We start from the raw sequence: 22,826 nt of genomic DNA on the forward strand, positions 1-22,826 counted from the left end.
TAAGAGCCGGGAAGCCCCGACACCAGGAGAGCACAAGCGATGCCTTGATGCCTCGCCAGGCAGGCCTGGGGAAAGCACTGAGCACTTTGAAAAGCACTTTGAAAGAAATGTATCCATTATTGTACAGAGTTAAAGCTCCAGCCTCTACACTAGACTTTAGAAGTGGAAAATAATGACGTACAAGGAGAAAGTCATCCTAGAGCTCACAGAGGAAAAGCGAATAACCCAGTTTATATAAAACAGTACTTATGACTATACAGCCACACAGCCCTTTCACCTTCTCCAATAATCTTGGGGCCTAGCTCCTAAGCATGAGGCACACTGTGCAGTGCCCATGAGATGCCATTTTGGAAATCTGTCATGACACCCATACCCACCATCGTCTTCACTCCTCTCCCCGGTCATCTCCACCGACTCGGACAACGAGGCCAGAGAGGTGCGTCTGGAGGACGCCGCAGAGGTCACGCTGGCTTGCTTGCTCCCCGGGAGCCGGCTCACCCAGTGTTCACACAACGAGGAGCTGGTGGAGCCTGCAGTAAAGAAAGCGAGCACTGGGGTCAGGCCAGAGTCCGGGGCTGGCTCCCTGGCACACACCCTTGTGAAGGGGCCCAGCGCCTGAGCTGGGAGGTGGCCCATATCAGTCTTACCTCCCAGAGCCCACACAGTGCCTGCCTGAATATCCCATCAGGGTGAAAAGAAGAAGGCAGCCTCTAGCTCATGTTTATAGTAATAAAATGCAAGCATCAGACACTTCATAATGCAAAGTGCAAATTTTAAGTACAGGCAATGGAATCATCCATACTCCTTCTACAAATAGTTACTAAGCACCTATTGCCAAGCACTGTTCTAAGCACACACAGTAAAAATTCTGACACAGAGCAAATTAAAAAAAAAAAAAGCCTCACTGCTTTGTGGAATTTCACAATATTAATAAATAAACACACACACATGCCCATACCCAGGTTAGATGTCATCTGTACTGTCCATTCCAGGGATTACCTTAAATTCCAGAGCAACAGAAACTGCTCTTAAAGTTGAGAACATGACTCAAGTAGACCTCAAGAGGTTGTAATTTCCAAGCATATCTCAGGATCTGAAAAGCACTGAGGGAAGACACTAGAACACTGGAGTGAGTAGCTACTGAGGGGTGGGTGCACTGAATGGGGCTTGATTCCAGCAGGAGGCTGCTCTGTTCAGCGGTGCTTCTTCTCAGTGGCTTCAAACCTTCCTCTCCGTGCAAGCTTCCAGGGAATACGGGGTTAATACTTTGTAATGTGATCCGCCGTTACCATGTCTCAATCCTGTTACCATGTCTCAATCCTCAGTTACAGTCTCTTAAACTCTGCCTTAAGAAGCATGCAGCACCTTGCGTGTGGCTGTGTCCAGACTAGATCCCATCCAGCTAAACCCAGCCCACCTAATATGACTATAGCCTTCAACGCTTCCAACAGAAAAGGTGACCTCATCGAGAAAAAGAACTATTTCTAACGGTGCTTTACCTGGTCTAAAAGGCTGTAATGTACATTACATAATCTGATGCATGCAATGACCCATAAGGCAGATATTATTAGTACACCCACATTAGAGATGACTAAATATGTGGCTTGGATGTAACGTGCTGCCAGAGGCTACAACAAAAACGTGGCAAAGTCAAGTCTCATTCCCTCTTGCTTTCAGTGTGGCATGCCATGCTGCTTTTTTTGCTCCACAAGCAAACATGGCGAGCTCACTGGGACTGGCTCTGCCCACTTCCCCGTGAACTCTGCTGGTTTGCACATTCCACCCCCATTTCCTTGAGTGCATTTTGGCTTCCAACTTAAATGCAAATGTGAAAATTTATCTGATCAATACGACAGTCACGAGACCTTGTGGAGAAGTTCTCTGGATCATTACAATCTTCTGCTCTAGGAAAAAAACTGCCAAAGAATGGCTGGCCTTACCTGCCACTGAGCTGTTAGCTGACCACGATGGAATAGCTGTCCGCCTCTGGTAGAACAGGATGTACGCTGTCTGTGTGCAGACCTCATCCTCCGACAGCTGCTGCACGTCACTGTCATCGAAGCAGTACCAGAGGCCGTCCACAGAGTTCTTACAGTATGCTGCCAGAAAGAGCCTACCATCAGTACCAGGGGAGGGGATGCCGGCCGCCCCACTCTGCCCACAGACATCAGTTCTTTGGCTCGTCTAAGTCATTTAAGAGCTTTTTAAGGTTGTGTGTAGTTATACACAAAGTGGTAAAAAATGTGAATTGGGTATCATGCCCAGGCAAAATGTTTAAAGAAATTCCAAACTATTCCAAATGTACGAGGTTCTATTTAATCTTAGAAAACCCAATATACTTATTTACTTAAAGCAGTGGGTCTCAACCTGGGACGATTGTGCCCCACAAGGGACATCAGGCAATGAATGGAGATATTCTTGATTGTCACAAGTAGGGGAGAGAGTAGTACTGGCATTCAGTGGGTGGAGATCAAGGATGCTGCTAAACATTCCACAATGCACAGGACAATCCCCAAAGCAAGAATTAACCAGCCAAACTATCAAGAATGCAGAAGCTGGAAAACCCTGATTTAAGTGTGTTGTAATATTTCAGTGTTTATTAGAGACAGAAAATAGAACAAGAAATAATGATACTAATAATAGCAGCAGCTAATACTTGTTTAGCACTTATTATGTGCCAAATATCTCAATTAATCCCATGAGATTTGTTCTATTATTCCCATTTTACAGAGGCTCAAAAGATTAACCAGCTTGCCCAAAGGTCAAGCATCTGGTGAAAGACAGGGCCCAGCTCATTTCAGGTGTATCTAGTCCCTGAGCTTGCACTTAAACCCTAACCCACCCTGCTTCCCTCAGGGGTAGTATGAACAATGGCCCAGTGGCAGTGCCCCAGCAAACTAAGAACATTTGAGCTCAGTTCAAACTCTAAGCCTGAGATAGAAATAAAGAACATTCAAGTGCCAGCACAAAAAAAAAAAAAAAAAAAAAAAAAGACAAGAACTTAGTGTTCGTGAAGCTATGTGATCTTGTATAGCTAAATTGAGGGAGGTGTGATGAACTTGATCCAGGGGGGTACATTCTTATAACACTTCCTAAAAATACCCATTTATTGGGGCGAGAATAAATGAGCGCTAGAATATTTAGCTGAATGCCTGAGGGGCAGGGCACGCAGGATCCCGTGAGGCACCAGGAGTGACTCCCTTGACAGGCCACAACCACATTTGTAAAGTATGGAACCTTAAGAGATGAAGGGGACCCAGGCAAGGAGGGGCTACAACCAGACACGTCCCAAAAAAGAGCAGAATAAGAATCTGTGATTGTGGGCAGGGAAGCCATGTACAGCTATGGAGTCCTGGGACCAGAAGGCGAGAGAAGTAGAGACAGAAGCAGCATGTGGAGCTGTTAAGCGGTATCAGGTCAGACCTGGTGTATAAACGACCCAGCCGGGGGGGAGGAGGCAGCTGTGCTGGAGTGGGACACGACCGACACAAGGTGACAGAGCAGCTCCACACTAGAGCACTAGCATCAATCTGCTTCTCTCCAGGATGGTCTGTTCCCAGTCACAGCAGGGCAACTAAGGCAGCCTAGGAACGCATTAATGGTTTGACAATGTATTTACTAGATGACTCGACTCACTTTTCTTCCTGGCACTAGCTTCTCAAATATTTCCTAGACAAGTATTATTCACACTGTGGTTCGCAGGCTGGTCCCAGTCCAAAACAAGCTAGCACTCAAACTAAGATACGCATTTAAAAACTTTCATACCAATTGGATACTGCCATGATATTTTTACTGTATTTTCACAAAAGTACTGGTTCGTGAAAAATTGGAAATTTTAAAAGAGAGTAAGGCAGGTTCTTCACCATAGAAGTTTGATCTAGAATCCATACACAAGTTAACCATAGATGTACCATGTGATTATATCTAGAACTAGTGCAAAATAAAATCCCAAATAGGGGCATCTGGGTGGTTCAGTCAGTTAAGTATCCAACGCTTGATTTTTGGCTCAGGTCATGATATCACACTTTGTGGGATCGAGTCCCACGTCGGGATCTGTGCTAACAGTATGGAACCCGCTTGGGATATTCTCTCTCTCTCTCTCTCTCTTTCTCTGCCCCTCCACTGCTCAAGCTCTCTCTCAAAATAAATGAACTTAAAAAAAAAAAGTCTGAACTAGGACTTAAAAACAAGGCATCTTGATTCAACAATGCTAGGGTATTTTAAATGTTCTCTAAACTAAAAACCTAAACATTTTACATACCAGAAAAGCAGTGGTATGGCCTAAGCATCACAAAGGGGAAGTAATGCAGAAAGAGCCTAAGCTCTCTCTCCTCCTAGGTAACAACAGGCCCCGAGAGGCAGGCACGAGTGCTTCCAGAGCATTGGTGTGGTCACCAAGTTCGAGTAAGGTTACCTGCTGTAGGGTCACAGGGCTCAGAAGAGGTGTTTAGCCTCTAGCCCATGCTCCTTTCGCTAAACTGGGTTTTCCAGCATTTTCCAAAGTCTTCTCTATATAAAGAGTAACATGAAGTGGTGCTGTCAGTTGAGTGTCCAACTCTTGATTTCGGCTCAGGTCATGATCCCAGGGCCAGGGATCAAGCCCTGCGTTGGGTTCTACATGGAGTGTGGAGCCTGCTTATAATTCTCTCTCTCTCTCTGCCCCAGCTCATGCCTCACTTTGTCTCTCTCTCTCTTTTTTTAAAGAGTAGCATGGTAGGCTAAAAATCCAGCACTATCTCATCTTTCTCAACAATTTCTTGTTAGAAACTGCATTACTTTCCTGAGAAACAATACTATAAATGGAAGATGCATTCTTTACCAAAGCTGAAGCTGCATGAACACCAACCAGCTGGCAAAGATGTTACCACACCAGCTAACCAGTAAATTAAACCATCTCTAAGTCCCTTTCCATTTGGGTCTCTGGGAGTATAATTCTATGACTCAGTATCAAAGAACACAGATAGGACTGGTAACACCCCAAAAGCAAACATCCAATTAGACACGTGACATTTATTATAGAAACGGGCCCCATAAAATATAAATACAAAATATGCAAGACACAAAATATAGTCTTATCAGACTTTAAATTTGGTTTAAGCCAAAATACAAGGCAAAACATATCTAAATGTTTAATTAGTATTAACTCTGCCTTCTGGGGACTTAGACTTCTCGATCTCATTCTGTCTTCTTGAGTCTGCTTCAAGGGCAAGCAGAGGCAAAACAAACCACTCTGCACTGAGACACACTCCGAGCTGGGACCACTCCTCTCACATTTCAAGAATAAAAGATTACTGTATCCAGTCACGTTCCCTGTCTCCTGTGTCCTGTGGGGAAAGCAGGTGAGAGAGTGGGCCAGTGGAGGGGTTCAGGAGCCTGACAGGGAGGTCTCAGGGCTGACTGCTAGGGAAGAGGCTCACAGATTCTGAAAAACCAACAGAAAAAGCCAAACCTCCTCTACAATCCCCTGACCTTTATGAACCGCTGAGTTCATGACGAAAAGAAGTCCCTGCAAGTATACATGTCAAATGTGTTGAGTGTGAAGGAGGCACACTCTGAGTCCTGGCCATCCACCCACACAGATGGCCAGACCAACAGAGGTGCCCTCCATGGACTCCCACACACACAAGTGTCCAAGGAAGAGCCCCACGCCTGCCTGTCACCCCGATGTTCACGGATGCCCTTAACCCAGTAATTCCAGTTCTGAGATTCCATCTCAATGAAATACACAACTAGAATATAACCTAAAAGATGTTCATCAGTGTTACAGTCAAAGTTAAAAACCAGAAAACAGATGTGTTCAACAATAGGCAATGGCTATATAAAATTAGTGCTCCATCAAGAGAAGGTCCTGTGGTCCTGAAAAATAGTGTGCACACAAATAAAGCATTGACAACTAAATACTTCTGTTACAATGGTTAAGCATGAAGACTGGAATGCAGGGATGTACACACGCCACTCGCACCTCACCATGCTTCTTATTCTGGAACTTTTATTGTCTTTCTGTCAGCAAGTATAGTCCTGAAGTGCAGGCCACTACCCATTAGCTTCTCCTGTGCCTCCAGTTTGCTCTGACCACACTCTCCACTGGCGCCCTGCTCTTCCCACTGTGCACACTCCCACCTCAGAAACGATTACACACTACTGATCTGACATATCATCTGGTCCTATAAGCCCCTGTGTGATTACACTCCTGGAAGATAGAGGTTGAGGCCTATTCATCTCTGATGTGCCTCTGATGTGAGCCCAGTGCAAGCTACATGGAAGGTACTCCATGAATGTTCACCTAAACAGAGCATACCAGTACAACCACAACAGTGTAAAATAATGGCCGAAGTTTACAGAAAATCACTGAAAGAAATGTTACCTATGTACAATAGGATATTATTATTCAGTCTTAAAAATGAAGGAAACTCTGACACATGCTGTAACATGGGTGAATCTGAAAGACATTATGCTACATGAAGTAAGCCAGACAGCAAAGGAGAAATACTTGTAAGATTCCACTTATAGAAGGTTCCAGGAGTAATCAGATTCACAGAGACAGGAAGAACAGTAGTGGCCAGGATATGGGGGGTGGGGTGGGGTGGGGAGGAAGGCAACAGAGACTTGCTATTTAACGGAGTTTCAATTTGGGAAGAAGAAAAACGTTCTAGAGATGGTGCTGCAGGCAGCACTACAATGCAAATGCACCGAATGCCACTGAATTGTACAATTAAAAATGGTGAAAATGGTAAATTTTGATATGTATTATTTATCACATTCTTAAAAAATGTTACCAATGGTTATTTTTTTGTGATGAGTCCATGGATGATGGCATTGTTCTCTCTCTCATCTATAAATTTCATATAATGGACACAGTCACTTTTAAAAATGAAAAGATAAATTTAGCTTTAAAACAAAAAGAAGAAACTCTTCCAAGTCACCTTAAAGACACTATAAAACGTTCATCTAATCACTCCAAATAAGGGAGAAGCTAGAACCTCAAGGAGGGGAGTGAAACCCTAAATGCGGGTGTGGGTGAGGTAACCCAAGTGAGCCTCAGTGACCCAGACAACACCATCTACCTGCACACCACTCCCCAGTCAGGTCACATGGCCACTGGATGGCCCAGCTCAGGAAAAGAAGGAAGAATGTGCATTTATTTGCTCTTGGACAGAGATCCAGCAGATGAAAACTGCCCCCAAAGATGGCAGACTGCCTAGTAGAAGAGAAAGTGAGGTTCTAAAGCAAAGGTACCCCTGTCACAAGCAAAACATGTCTGAAGAAACGGTCAGCACAGACACCCGGCCTCTCGCACTGCAGACCTGTGTAGTGCCCCCCTTGCATGGTGCCATGATGATTGCACACAGCATATAGGTCATAGACGTAGTCCTCAGGGTCCCTCCCGAGTCCATAGGGCCGTCTCCATGGAGACCAATGGGATGGCAAACTCCAGCTGCTCTGACTTCTCTTAACCACATGAGGTGTCATGTCCAGGCCAGTCAAGGGGAACTTGACCATGTTCTGAAGTTTCATACGCCTGTCTCCTTCCTGTTGCAAGAACAAAAACAAGTTCTGATGATATTTTCATGCAACTAGATGGTAGATCAGTTTTGTGTGAAATGTGGACCCTAACAGCTCAAGTGGTTTCAGTTACTGATCAGATGTTTCCCAAGACATGTACAAAATAGGGAAACACACTAACAGTTTTAACTATCTAGAGGAACCGGTTTCAATGCTACTCAAAGTAGAACAAGTAATGATCTACATATAAGGGGTGATGAGCCTCTCAAGAGTCTCCATTTCCTTTTTTTTTTTTTTTTAATGTTTTTATTTATTTTTGAGAGCAAGAGTGAGGATAAGCAGGGGCAGAATCTGAAGCAGGCTCCAGGCTCTGAGCTGTCAGCACAGAGCCCGATGCAGGGCTCAAACCCACAAACTGTGAGATCATGACCTGAACCGAGGTCAGATGTTTAACTGACTGAGCCACCCAGGTGCCCCTCCATTTCCTTATCTGATGGACGAGTTTAGGTTTTTGACTTACAAAATGACAGTATCAGGCAGTTCATCCTGATTCCTCTGTCATAGAGTCATGAAAAGTAATGGAATAAGACTGTACGTGAAAGACCAAGTTAGTGCTGGCACAGAATAGCCACTGTATAAGCACTGTGCCCTTTTCCTCTCCACCTCCTCCAACAAGCACATGAACAGTTAACACTGACTTAATATATTCATTTAGTTGATAATCTTGGGTAATCTGTATTTTCCATTAAGGCCTCTGGGAAATTCTCTGAAATTCAACCATCAGCTCACTAGCTATTTTCTGAATGTTTCCTGTGTCTGTAGGAGTGTTAAGAAATTAATCAGGAATGGGGGCGCCTGGGTGGCTCAGTCAGCTGGACATCCAACTTCGGCTCAGGTCATGATCTCACGGTTAGTGGGTTCGAGCCCCACATCGGGCTTTGTGCTGACAGTTCGGAGCCTGGAGCCTGGTTCGAATTCTGTGTCTTCCTCTTTCTCTGCCTCTCCCCAACTCATGCTCTGTCTCTCTCTGTCTCAAAAATAAACAAACTAAAAAAAAAAGGAAATTAATCAGGCATGGATAATACCTATCCCAAGGAGCCATGGATCTATTAAGAGAAGGAAAATGTTTATAAGAGAAAGGCAGGATGAGCCCTGGATGGTCAGGAAGGTCAGACTCGAGAATGTGGACCTTGCCCGTGCAGTCAGGCACTGAGGCTTTGAGGGAGTAGGGGACACCACCAAAGCTGTGTAAGCAGTGCACAGCATGGGACACAAAGGGAGGAGCAGCTTAAGTGAAGAAATCAAGTAGAGACAGCATGACTGCAATCAGCTAGAAAGCATCTGAATGGGCAGGATGACAGCAAGAATGGAGACAAGGGGACACACACAAGAGGCAATACAGAGGCACAACCAAGCTGAAGAGATGACTGGCTACATGGGAGGGACAAGGAGGAAGTTGAAAACAACACTGCAGTTTTGAATCTGGGGTGCTGGAAGGGTGAGGACATGCCTTCTAAAGAAACAGAAGGCAAAGGAAATCAGTAAGTTTGTGTGTGGAAGGACAAGGCCAGGCTCTGAACCTCACCAGATATCTGCACGAGTTGAGAAAACTCTTTACTACTATTAAAAACCTAGGGATCCTGGGCATAGCACCCCAGACACCCCCACTTCATCAGCAAATCCTCAACATCTGCTGAATCTAACTCCAGTCTTTTCTGAACAGCTTCTGTTCCGGATAAGCCATCAGCATCGGTCCCCTGCATGGTTGCAATGGCTCCCTTCAGCTCTCCCTAGCTTCATTCAAGCAGCCTCCCATTCTCCACACAGCCGCCAGAATGGTCTCTACAAAACACAGATTTGGCCATGTTGCTTCTCTGCTTAAAACCTTTTATCAGAATCCCACTCTGCCCACGAGGGATGACCAGCCCCTGCCGTTCCCCCACCCTCTGGAGCTCTAGCCAAACCGGTGTGCTGTCAGGCTCTTGCACATTCTGCCCCCCTCAGGGCCTTGCACATGCGGCTCTCTATGCCACCGTGTGTGTGCAGCATGGTCGCCACCTCACCTGGGAAAGGCAGACTCCTAATCTTTCATATACAAACCTTAAAGCCAGGCCAGAGAGACTCCTTGAACGTTTCCCTCTCCTTTCCCTCTCTTACAGCAGGGCCTGCCCAGGACAACCCTAACCTCAGGGAACAGACAGCCTTTTGGGAAAAACTGACTCAGAGCAATACAACTCACAGCAGATTTTCTTTGTATACATTTATGAGTCATCTTCCCAACTATACAACAGCTTCTGGGAGCAGGATGACACCCATTATTAGTTTAGGTACAAAGAGACCCACTCCCAGAAAGGAGCTCTAGGTTATTTTTTTTCAAATTCTCAAGTACATTTACCAAAATTTAAAGCACAACATTTACAAATCTAAAGCAAATCCTCAAGAACAAAGTAAAACATCTGCAGCATGAACTAAAATGTTTCGAATTGAAAAGGTCACAGGATGCTCAAATTTTGCTTTGGGTTAGACCAAAACATGACCCCAGACGCCAGGGCAGAGTGTCTGTAACAACATGGACAGGGACGCTGGATCAAACAGGGACACTGAAGAACCCCCACGCAGCCCACAGCAGGGGCGTCAGAAACTTGCTCAGTTTTCCTCACCATGACAGAGGGCCTCCTTACCTGTCGAAATCTCTTCAGATGGATAATAAGCACATCAGGCAGAGTCCAGAGGCTTAACGTGATGCTCCCCTGCTGCAGCTGCTTACAGTGCGGGCAACGCCAGGCGTCATCCGGGGCAAGCTGCAAACAAGGAGCACAACACGACTTCCATTACGCATCACCTAAGGCGAGACTTTTACAGGAGGCCGCAGCCCCCGCATCTTGGTCAGGGCACGATACAACTTGGGTCTCTCGGGAAACCACATATGGTGCGGAGTCCACGAAAAACACCATCAAAAGTGGCACCTGGACAGAGCTGGCACCCGAAGGTTTGCTGAATAAATTCTCTCTCAGAAACGCATGACTGAACAGGTAAATATTACACAGAGGATGTTCATCATCACAGAAGAACTCAAATTCCACAAACTTTCAAATTCAACCTGTTGCCTTTCCATCGATACACTGTCCTCCTCCTCCTACGTCATCCCCTTCTCTTCCTCCCCCTTCCTCCCCTTCCTGTCATACTTCAGCAAACACCACTACACCCACCAAAAGCAGAACCAGCAGGAGGGACAGGTATCCCAAACCCCCCAGCCCTTCCCTCTTCCTTCCGCTCCACACCCATCCGAAGTAACTGCCTACATCTCACACCTGTCTCCTCCACCCAATCCCACTAACATGGCCTTAACTCAGAGTCCTCACCCTCACACTTATCTCGACTTCTGTGAGCCTCCTAACTGATCTCTCTCTCCCAAGCACTGAACCACTCCAAACAATCTGAGGCCTCAACATCAATCTGAGGCCTCAAGTCCACATATGTCATCTGTGCGGGCGAGGGTTTTGGGAAGGGGACATATTCAGTTAGAGGTACCCATGAGGCATGTCTGAAGAGAGATTTACTTCTCCTCTGGAGTTCAGAAGATGCACCAGATCGGGGACTATCAACATGATGAGGCAAGGAACGACCATGCCTACTGAGATGGAACAGACAGAAGCGCAGAACTGACTCCTGGGAAATGCCTCTTTCTTGAGGGAAATACTAAAGCTGAGAAACCACCAGAGCCTGAAGACACATAGTCAGAAAAACAGGCAAAATCAGAAGCATTCCCTTTGATGCACACCAAGGAGAGAGAATGGCAAGATTCTGTGGAGAGGTCAGATGGTGATGGAGCAAAGGCCACGGAACTGAGCAAACCAGAGGCCACTACGAGTTTCAGAGGGCAGTGTCAGAAGTGCAAGTGGGATGGAGGGGGAGGGGAAGAGCTGAAACCACTAATAGGGAATGAGAATGACAAGAGGAGAAAGGCAGGCATGGTAATTGGAAAAGGAAGCAGAACTGTTTTTTTGTTTGTTTGTTTGTTTTCATGGGAGGGAGACCGAATCATGTTTGTAGGAAACATGGGGAGAAACAGAAGTTCGGGTGGATGGAAGTGACTCAGACACTTAACACTGGTTGGGACCTACAAGTGTCATCTGCTAAGTCTGCATCTCTGTGTGACTTATTAACAGTCTATGTACGTGGCCATCCGGCCCAGTGTGTGCAATAAAGGAGCAGCTTGTAGTTTATTTGTTTTGTTCATTTCCAATACAGATACTTTTATAAGATACAGTAAGAACAACCTGACAATGTCTAAGAGCTATGACAGTTTCTAAAATGTCTCTGATTTCTGCACTTATCTCACTGTAAACTGCTACAAAGAGCCCCTGGACCTGCAGACTGCCCTGAGCACCGGTGGCCTCCCTAACTCTGCCCAGCAAACAAAGGGCGGCTATCTCAGCAGGCAGCTATTCTGTTTTCAGACTGTCACAAAGTTCTTCCTCATATTAAGACAGATGCACTCTCCCTGTAATTTCCAACCTTTAGGTTCTGCTTTTCAGATAAAATTAAGTCCAATCCTTTATCCACAGACAGTCCTTCAAGTGCCTAAAAATAACTATTAGATCCCCACTTAAGGCCTCCCTCCTCTGTCAAATTCAGCATGTCACGGTTTCCAGATGCACCAGCCCCTATCCACTCTCTCTGGTGCCCCGGTCTGTCAGTCTCTTAACAGTGAGCATTTAAGGTAATGAAAAGAACAGTGCTATCACCGTCTGAATTCTGGACACTGTTTGAAAGCATCCTTAAGGCAGTTGATGGTGGCGGCAACATGACACTGCTGATCAATACTGAGCTTCCAGACATCTAAATCCCCAAGTTACCATTTCCTAGCCTGCTGTTCAATCTTACTGTCTCCTCCGTACTTGTACCGTATTTCTGGACCCAATGACTGAATTTCCCAAATAACATTCATTTATTCATTCATTCTAGTATGAATCCCGTCTATGTGCCAGACACTGCTTATAGATACTAGGATTATTTTATGACCAGAACAGACTCTCATCTCTCTCCCTTACCCCGTGTCCCACCACAACTGTTCTCATTCCTGTTTCTCAACCATGCCAAGTTGCCTGCTTTGTTTACTTATTTATCCCCACCAAACAGACTGAGGGCAGAAACACTACCTTGCTTGGTCCTGTTATATCCCCAGTACCAAGCCTACCACCTAGTGCACAGTATGTACTCAATAAACATTTATTGAATGAATGATCCCTACTAAAATGTATCTTGCTAGTTTGAACTTATCCTTCTAGATCAATGAGATGTTTTGTGGAATACCAATGTTGTCATCTAGTAGATCCACTCAGTTTTAAGCTTTGTGCCATTCTCAAACATCTCCCAAATTAAAACAAAACAAAACAAATAGGACAAGGTACCACACAGAGTCTGCCATCAACCCGTTTTAAAGCCAACTACCTACTGTATAATTAGACTCCAAACTGGAAAAAAAAAAAATAGGTCTTATGAAATAACTATTAGTAGGGACATCTGGGTGGCTTAGTCAGTTAAGTGTCTGACTTCAGCTCGGGTCATCATCTCAAGTTTTCTGAGTTTGAGCCCCACACCGGGCTCTCTGCTGTCAGCACACAGAGCCTGATTCAAATCCCATGTCCCCCCTGTCTCTGGCCCACCCCCCCGGTTCTCTTTCTCTCAAAAATAATAAACTTAAAAAAAAAGAAAAACTATTAAAGGAACTAGCTATGAACAGCCTGAGGGGAAAAAAACTGTGAGGATATTAAAAGTATTTTTCAAATATTTAAAGGATAGGTAAGCGGAAGAAAATCAGGACTTGTCCTCAAATATCCTTAATGAACTCAGGAGAAAGAACACGTGTTGGTTGTAGTAATTGGGAGCACATTTCAGAGCGGCCTCAGTGATCACCAGAGATATCCAGAAAGGAAAGGGTGTGTCTCCTGAGTAGAGAAATGCCTCATAACTAGGTATTCCAACAGCAGCTGGATAATCACCTATTTGAAATTAGGCAGAACTCAACCATTAGAATATAGGAGTTTTGGAGGGCCTGGCTGGTTCAGTTGGTTGAGTGTCCAGCTCTTGATTTTGGCTCAGGTCATGATCCCCAGATCGTAGGATCAAGCCCCGTGCTGAGCCTGTAGTCTGCTTAAAATTCTCTCTCTCTCTCTCTCTCTCTCTCTCTCTCAATCTCTCTCTCTCTCCCTCTGCTCTCTCCTCTGTTTGGGAAAGGGAAAGGGAAAGGGAAAGGGAAAGGGAAAGGGAAAGGGAAAGGGAAAGGAAAAGGAAAAGGAAAAGGAAAAGGAAAAGGAAAAGGAAAAAGGAAAAGGAAAGGAAAGGAAAGGAAAGAAAAAAAAGGAGATTTAAAGTCCCCTCCAACCATGAAATTGCAGGATTCACTACATACAAGAGTGAACAATAACAATTAGCAGTCAAAAGTATGATCCTAAACATCAACTCAAGATTAGCTGAATACCAAGTGCTCTAGTCAAAGCTGCTCAAGGTGCATAACCCTAGAATTTTAAAAACCACACAGGCGAAGGTCCTATCCACAGAGACTTAGTTATTCATGTATCTGCCCATTCTTCCATTCAAATATTTACTGAGTTGCTACAATCTACAAAGCACTGTGCTATGTGGTCTACAACATGCCTTCTGATGGAACTTTCTATCTGCACTGAGCACTCCAAATGTGGCTAATGTAGCTAAGAAACGGAATCTTTAATTACTTCATTTTAATTAAGCCTGAATTTACAAAGGTCCTGGCACCTATTTTTGGTGCCAAAAGTTAAGAATCACTATCTTGGTTACTAGGGGAAATGATTTAAAAATCTCTAAATCAAGGGGCATCTGGGTGGCTCAGTTAAGTGTCAACTTCAGCTCAGGTCATGATCTTGCAGGTCATGAGTTCGAGCCCCACATCGGGCTCTGTGCTGACAGCTCAGAGCCTGTAGCCTGCTTCAGTTTCTGTGTCTCACTCTCTCTCTCTGCCCCTCCTCAACTCGTGTGCACATGCACACACTCTCTCTCTCAAAAATAAATAAACATTTAAAAACAAGGTTTAAAATCTCTAAATCGAAACAAAAAGTAATAAATGTATGATTGTTAAAAAGGGGAAAAAATTAACTACAAAGGTTCACTTCTAGAGCATCTCAATCAATCAAGGTTTTCTCGTAATCTAAACCACTTTTGTTACAGTCCTAAAAGGCACAGCACTAAGACACCCATTATGTGAGTGCAAAACGCCCAGGGACTTTTCTGGGGCATAATCTGCTCTCTGGTGTCATCCTGCCACACCGCCCTCCCTAGCACCCTCACCACCCCAGGGGAGCTGCCAGGTTCTTACCCGCTCCTCTTTGGTGTAGAGCTGGAAACACTGGGATAAAGTGCAACTCTGGGGCTGATGATGACGCTCCCTCTGCAGACGGACACTTTCTGCATCAGGAATATACTCATCTTCAGTATTTACAAACAAGCTGCAATGGGGAGGGGATGGCATTTATCAGAGAATGTCTTGCAAAACTGACCCCCAAATTGCAGCTTTACAATATGACTATAAATTCATAACCAAAGAACCAATGTGTAACAAAAGCAAACAGGTTATCCAACTGATCATCCCACTCTTCTATGTTTCAAAATAATCTTGAAAAGCTCTGTATCTATAAAGGTATTTTCAAGAAATAATTTCTGAGTTGGTTTTCGTGGGATTGGCCATGAACCATTAAGTTATATATTCTTGTCCTTTGTATCTACAGGCATGCATTTGGCATAATTTACTAAAGTTAATGGGCTTATAATAAAAATCAAAAATAACTGGCCCTGAACAGTAGTGAATAAATAGCTCAGTCTCATCAACAGCAAACAAATATTCTGAGGTTTTTGAGGGCCAGACAACAAAATGTATGGGAAAGAAATAAGTGATTAAATAAAGACTTAGCAAGCCACTTGGAGACTTAAAGAGAGATTTGTTTCAGCTAATCTGAAAGATCAAAGGGATGCTATTGAAACGATAATTAAAACAATGATTCTATAAACACTAAATAAAACAATACTCACAAATCTTTTGTTTCCTTGTCCCATTCCACCACTAACTTCACATGAGCAGTGCCACCTGGTCCACAAGATTTTAATGCCCTAGAGGATGGAGAAGAAGTTACATACTATTTTCTAAATAAATGATTTTACTTAAGTGATTATATGTCTTATCTGAAATTTGGTATCATAATGTGATTGCTGAAAATCTTCATCATTGTTCCTCATCAGAGTTTCTAGCAAGACAATTATGACTTCATATTTAGAATAACCAGGTTACAATTGGACTGAAAAATTCTTAAATTAAAATGTCCAGTACAGAAGAAGAAATTAGCCTCATGTTATAGGCTGTCCACAATCACTCTCAGATGTTCTTTATGACCTTTCCAACTTTCTGTCTCATTTCTCACCAACCCAAATAAAGACCCCATAATAGTCCCTCTGGGAACAAAGTCTTGCTCCTACACCTCTTCTTCTCCCCCATAACCCATGCCTAGCCCTTGGACTGCGCCCAGGCCAATCCAAACTGTGCCATTCCTGCAAGGTACCCCACAAGTTCTGTCTCTGTCCTTTATAAAGCAACTCCCTCAGGTGGCTGTCTCGTTGCTACCTCCTGAGAAACTCCTTCAGCATCAGCAGACGGTATTAATTACCCATCCAATATTTGTTATGCTTTGCAGTATTCTGGATCAGTATCTAATCTCAAGTCTTGTCTCTAAAACCAAACATAAACTGCTTTCAAACACAACAATGTTGCATACTGTTTTTGAAGTCCTAACGTGCAAACATTATAATATTTGTTGAAAAATGATTATAATAAAAATAATAATGTGAGTTTTTGTATTTATGCATCCATATATATATTGTGTATATATGTATATACACATATGTGTATTCCTTTATTAATGCAGTAGGGTGTTGGAAGCATGCAGAAAAGCATGAAGGTACGAGAGTAAAGTGACTAGGTCTACTGAGAGAGAGGAGGAACAGTGTGAAAGCTCAAGGGAATGGAATGATCCACAAAGGACACTACATATGCAAAGGCACACATGAGGCCATGCCACACGTTCCAATAATCTTCATGCTCGGATACAGCTGAAGGTTTAGGATGGGGGGAGGAGAAGAGCCTGACAAACAGGGTGTAAGCAGGGTTCAAACTGTGTAGAGCTTCATACGCGGTGGAAGATGGGCTACATCTTTTAGGCCACAGGATGCCGTTTATGATCTCTAAGAGGAGGAGCGCCTCGGTGGCTCAGTCATTTAAGTGTCCAACTTTGGCTCAGGTCATGATTTCATTTGTGGGTTCAAGCCCTGCCTCGGGCTCTGTGCTGACAGCTCAGAGTCTGAAGCCTGCTTAGGATTCTGTGTCTCCCTCTCTCTGCTCCTCCCCCACTCATGCTCTGTCTCTCTCTCTTTCTCAAAATAAACAAACATTAAAAAAAATTTCTAGGAGGAAAGTGTCATGATGAGAATTATACTTTGGAAAACGTCCATCTTGGCTGAATATGAAAGTGTAATTTATCTGTAGTCCTGGGACATACATTAATGTGTTTTCCTGACAGGAGGACTCCAGGCTTTTCTGATTTCAAAAAAGATCATAAAACATACCATACCCAAATATGAATGAAAAGTAAAAAAGGATACTTAATTTCTAACTGAGCCTAAAGAGCCTACCATATGTAAGTGGAACTTGTACCAGACGTCACTAGAAGTTATACATGAGCATAAATAAAATTCTAGAAGGTGATTTATTTACTTATTTTTACCTTTCTACCGTTGGGTGGCACAGGGGCTTCTCCTCCTGGGGCAGCAAGTATGTTATCCCCACAACACTGACAACACGCAAGCTGAACGGACACACCTGCAACAAACAGAAAAGGAAGACTTGACCGAATTTCTCTTACAGGGCACGTGCATCACAGCAGCTTTTCCAAAACAGATTAGAGGAACAACAAATGGCTTTGCAAAATGCTTCTCTCTGATAGGCTGTTGAGCCACTCTTCACACTTTAAATAGGATTTACCTAAATGCAGTTTACATAGCAAATATGTTACGTAAGACAAGTAATATGCTGCTTTAGGCTGAACCTTAACTTAATAGAAGTCTTCCATGGAGACCTTAACATAGCAGTCATAATTTTCAAAGTACAGATAGCTATTCTACAAAATCTCTCCAAGCTGACAGTATGCTAATCTTTATTAGATAAATATATATTATAAAGAAATACCCAGCAGTTCAAGGAAATTCTTGCAGTCGCCAGAAAATGAGGGGTTAAGTCCTCAGTCTTGAAAACCTGAACACAGCTGATTTTACTACACAGCTTTGCACCAGGGCTCCTCGGCACCCCAGCACAGTGTCTAGTCCTCCCTAAGTGCGGAGGTCCAAAATTCAAACTCCCCTGCAGGGACTGCTTCTCTGCTGGGTACGCACGCATGCTGTGCTGGAGTGTCGAAATGCTGACCCACCTGAATGCAAACCGTCGGCCTCAGGAAATACTTCATCTTCTCCAAGATTTCCTTCTGCAGAAGGTCCCAGGCTATTGTCTTCTCTAAGTGCAGCACAAAAGGCAGTCCAAATCTAACACACATAAATATTGCAATCGCCTTAAAAGTATGGCAATTCCTGTAATTCTTTATTCATGATCTCTTAAAATGGAACAACTATATAATTGGGTTAAGACAGTTCTCAAAATAAAACAAACAGGAAATGTAATAGTTACTCCTTTAAGTGGATGAAAAAGTCAGAAGAGAAGCTTAGATTTCTAAATGAAGTTTAATAGCTCATGCACCAAAACGGCTTCTAGGGCATATTAGGTCGCAAGAGGACAGATCAATGAATATGGTTAGGGAAAGAGAGCAAGAGTGGACGTGCTCCGACAAACAGCACGGGTCCATGAAAAGGGGTCCTGTGCTGGAGGAACACATGGCTGGAAGGTCTAGCAGGCGGGTGGCCGTACCCTGGTAGTATGACTAGTATGACAAGCAAGTGACACTGAAAGTCAGCTCCCAGCCTAGAGGAGAAGCCATGTGACCCCAGCCCATGCTGGACTCCCAGGAGTCAGAGGATCAGAGGCAGTACCATGGACATGTCAGTACTCAGATCCCCAAGGGAGCCTGAAACAATAACGATGCCCGGTGCAGTCCCCTGAAACTGCACTGTAATCACTTTGGTATGTGGCTCAAGAACAAACTTTGCTGAGGAAGCCCCAGAGGGTTCTGACATGCAGCCAGGACAGGACCACTGGCCCAGCCTCACTCTCACCCAAGCCCAGCCACTCACACCTACTCGTTATGCCCTACGTGTGTGCCACTCACCCAGCCAGGTCTCTGTGCAGCCAACTCCCTCAGCTCGAACACCTTCCCACCCCTACCCCCAGGCCACCTCCTAGTCCCCCACATCAAGACCCGGGGGAGGGATTCTTCCCCAGGAAGCACCCTGCTGATGTGCTCCCTGTGCTATCTAGGCCACTGCACTAACTACACCGTGTGACAGATACAGTCTATCTCCTTGCCTCTACCAGCAGACCAAGGCAGGAACTGTGATTTATTTATCACAGTCACCCAAACAGCCAACACCTAAGAATCCATAAGTGCTTAATGAATAAATGAGCAAAGAGATAAACCCTGACCAGGGTGAAGCAGAGGCACTCACATCAAGAAAGCTGTTCCTGAGGTACCTGGGTGGCTCAGCTGGTTGAGCGTATGACTCTTGATTTCAGCTCAGGTCATGATCTCACGGTTCGTGGGTTTGAGCCCCATGTTGGGCTCTGTGCTCACTGTGCAGAGCCTGCTTGGGCTTCTCTCTCTCTCTCTCTCTCTCTCCTCTTCTCTCTCTTATCTCCTCTCTTATTGTCTCTCTTTCAAAACAAACAAACAAACAAGGAGAGCTGCTCCTACGACCTCAGTTTACACACAGCAGTACTCCACAACCAGCACCATGATGGGAGATCTGTTACAAGCACATGTAAATCAGCAGCTCCTGTTTGTCACATGATCCTGTCCTCACGTGTAAGGGAACATATAATGAAAGGGACTCCACAAGCTCTTTATTTTATAAAAACAGGCTGAGCTGCCTTTCTTTCTGCCCCTCAAACATGCCATGCTCCTCTCAGTCTCAGGGTCTTTGTACTCATGTTCCCTTGTCACAGATCCTTCTCCCCGGAGGCTCTGTCTCCTCACTCGGAGGACTCTGCGCCATGCCGCTTCTCCAGGTGGACCTCCCTGTCCCCCTCTCGAGCACAGTCTTGCCAGCACTCCCCCACCAGCACACTCTGTCACTCCAGCCTGCTTTCACATTTTCAAAGTGCTGATGACTGTCTGAAGTTAAGTGTGTTTACTTGTTCGTAGTCGGTCTGTCCTCGCTGGGACGGAACACAGTCTTGTTCACTGCTCTACCCCCAGGGTTGGAACAGTGCCCAATACACTGCAAACGCCAAAGCATTTGTCAACCAATATCATAAATATACAAATCAACATATTCTACACTTAGGTTATTGAACCATCATTAAATAAGGAAGTTATTGCAAAACAACATTAAAAAGCTAATATAATGCTACCCTGACAAACAACAGAAACAGAGTCCTTTGTCCCTGAAACATATCCATATCTTGTTGTTGCTCAGGTTACATTACTACTGTGATAAAGTTGCTTTAAAAGATAGTCTAAGCCTCCCATAAATTCTTAGCAGGAAACAGATTTGAGAGAGATTTGCAACTCCCAAGTTTCTGACTTAAGCAGCTGAATGAATAGTGGTGCCATCCGCTGAGACAGGAAATGCTAGAGGACCAGATTTACAGGGTAAGAGAATCTGTTCAGTTTGGAACCTAAGACTGAGATGCAGGTATCGACGAAGTAGATATGCTAAGAATTAAAGAATTAAAAAAAAAAAAAGCTGTTAAGAAAGTAGCTGGATATAGGTCTACAGGCTCCAAAAGGCACCGGAGCCGAAAATAAACACCTGAAATGCAACATTAACAACTAGATGAACTCGAAGAGCCTTTCTAATTCAGACTCCACCATCCTCATTTTATATTCTCCCCCTCCCAACTCCTCAAAGCAGGCCAACTTACTATCAAAATAAAAATAGCAAAATATTTATATAAATTATTAAATATTTTTAATATAAATTTTAAATATAAATATTAAATATTATACAAATATTTAAATTGATATCAAAATAAAAATTTAAAGATTTTTTTAAATAAATTTTTTAAATGTTTATTTTTGAGAGAGAGAGAGTGTGCAAGCAGGAGAGGGACACAGAAAGAGAATCCCAAGTAAGCTCCATGCTGTCGTGCAGAGCCTGATGCGGAGCTTGAACTCACAAACTGTGATATGAGATCATGGCCTGAGCCAAAGCTGTGCGTTTAACCAACTGAGCCACTGAGGCACCCTTCATAGTTTTTTTTTAATTGTTTATTTAAATTTAAATTTTAAAATTTTAATTTTAATTTAAAATTTAAATTGTTTATTAAAATTTAAAATTGTGAGAGAGAGCAGGTGTGAGTGGGGGAGAGGCAGAGAGAAAGGGAGAGAGAGAGAATCCCAAGTAGGCTCTGTGCTATCAGCGCAGAGTCCGATCGATGTTGGGCTCAAGCCCATGAACTGTGAGATCATGACCTGAGCCGAAATCAAGACTGGGATGCTTGACCAATTGAACTACCTTGGCGCACCTCATCCTTACTTTTTGAAGTGTTTTAAATTGTCTGAAAATATTAGACATTTAAAGTTTCAGCACTTACTGGTAGGTCAGTTTTTACCTTTTCCCTTGCTGCCCAGTGCAGGCTCGGTTACATACTAAGAGAACAATCTTGTCGCCTCCCGGTCTTGTCGAGGGCAAGTCTGTTTTTCCTTGCTTTGCTGCTGCCTGTGTACAAGAAGACAGTCGATGATGATCCAAGCCAAATTTCAAGTGGTTAAGATTGTTGTTTAAGTGGATTCCTGGGAAAAAATTAAAAACAACTTATTTTACCTTTCAAAATTCTTTCATTCATTTATTACAAAGAAATTTACCCAACAGAGAAATTAAGAAGGTGTCATTTTGTAATTTTAAGCTACAAATGAAAAAAGAATAAATGATCTATTATGAGATAACCAGACACTAAAATAATTTCTTAAGCATCTACTGTTTCTTTAAACTAGTTTTATGTATCTTAAAAACTGAAATTAAAACTCTTCACTTCAGTGAATACTAGATACAGTTGTATTTTTATTTATTTATTTATTCATTTATTTTGAGTGAGAATGTGCATACATGCGTACAAGCACAGGGAGAAGGCAGAGAGAGAGAGAGAGAGGGAGAGAGAGAATCCCAAGCAGGCTCTGCACTGTCAGCACAGAGCCTGATGTAGGGGGAGCTGAATCTCACAATCATGAGATCATGACCTGAGCCGAAATCAAGAGTCAGATGGTTAATGAACTGAGCTACCCAGGCCCCTTGGATACAATTTTAAAAGAGAAAGTTTTTAGAGATGATCCACCAAGACAAATTTAAGGGGAGACTATGCAACCAGGAACAAAATAAATTTTTAAAAAATAAAAAATGAAGACTAGTAAACGTGGAATGATCTTCAATATTATAAAAGCAGGTTCTTCTCCCTGATTAACAAGCCAGACTTATAAAAAACAAAGTATAAATCACACTTAACTAGATTCACAGACATATAGGACATGTCAACTTTAATACAATCAACCACTCTGGATGGACTTAAATTTAAGTGAACAAAAATATATGATCGATGGGCATAATGCAGGTTGCTGAGAATCAGGTCTTTGGAAATGCCTGAAAGCAGAGCTACCTGTCAATCTTAGCTACTCAGCAATTCAGCATCTAGTACAATGCCCTGTACTTAGGAGAAACTCCCAAGTGCTTGACTAAACAACTGTTAATTTCAATGGAATACTACTCAGCCATTGCACAAAATCTCGAAGCAGCTCAGTCAGTCAAGGATCCAACTCTTGATTTCAGCTCAGGTCATGAACTCACAGTTTATGGCACTGAGCCCCACGTTGCGCTCTGTACTGACAGGACAAAGCCTGCTTGGGATTCTCTGTCCCTCTCTCTCTGCCCCTCTCCCCAACTCACGCAATCACACACTCTCTCTCTCTCAAAAATAAATAAATAAACTTAAAAAAAGAAGGAAATCTTGCCATTTGCAACAACATGGATGGACCTTGAGGGCATTATGCTAAGTGAACAAAGTTAGACAAAGACAAATACTACATGATCTCACTTATATGTGGAATTTAAGACAACAACAACAAAACCAAGCTCAGAGATACAGA

General features: G+C 43.6%; 1 protein-coding gene across 3 annotated transcripts in view; it reads right to left on the bottom strand.

The window, feature by feature from the left end:
* USP31 (ubiquitin specific peptidase 31) overlaps positions 1-22,826 on the bottom strand; it is a 68,178-nt gene that overhangs the window by 10,165 nt on the left and 35,187 nt on the right. For all 3 annotated transcript variants that reach the window (XM_039234435.1, XM_039234436.1, XM_039234437.1), the window contains exons 7-15: positions 21,302-21,482; positions 18,009-18,120; positions 17,310-17,404; positions 15,568-15,645; positions 14,858-14,987; positions 10,185-10,304; positions 7,305-7,530; positions 1,941-2,099; positions 378-530 (exon numbers count right to left, since the gene is read on the bottom strand). In XM_039234435.1, the coding sequence (XP_039090366.1) occupies positions 378-530; positions 1,941-2,099; positions 7,305-7,530; positions 10,185-10,304; positions 14,858-14,987; positions 15,568-15,645; positions 17,310-17,404; positions 18,009-18,120; positions 21,302-21,482 (1,254 nt within the window). The remainder of the gene's footprint in view (positions 1-377; positions 531-1,940; positions 2,100-7,304; positions 7,531-10,184; positions 10,305-14,857; positions 14,988-15,567; positions 15,646-17,309; positions 17,405-18,008; positions 18,121-21,301; positions 21,483-22,826) is intronic.

The sequence above is a fragment of the Hyaena hyaena genome, unplaced genomic scaffold (assembly GCF_003009895.1).
Source record: "Hyaena hyaena isolate Hyena2069 unplaced genomic scaffold, ASM300989v1 scaffold_88, whole genome shotgun sequence".
Lineage (NCBI taxonomy): Eukaryota > Metazoa > Chordata > Mammalia > Carnivora > Hyaenidae > Hyaena > Hyaena hyaena.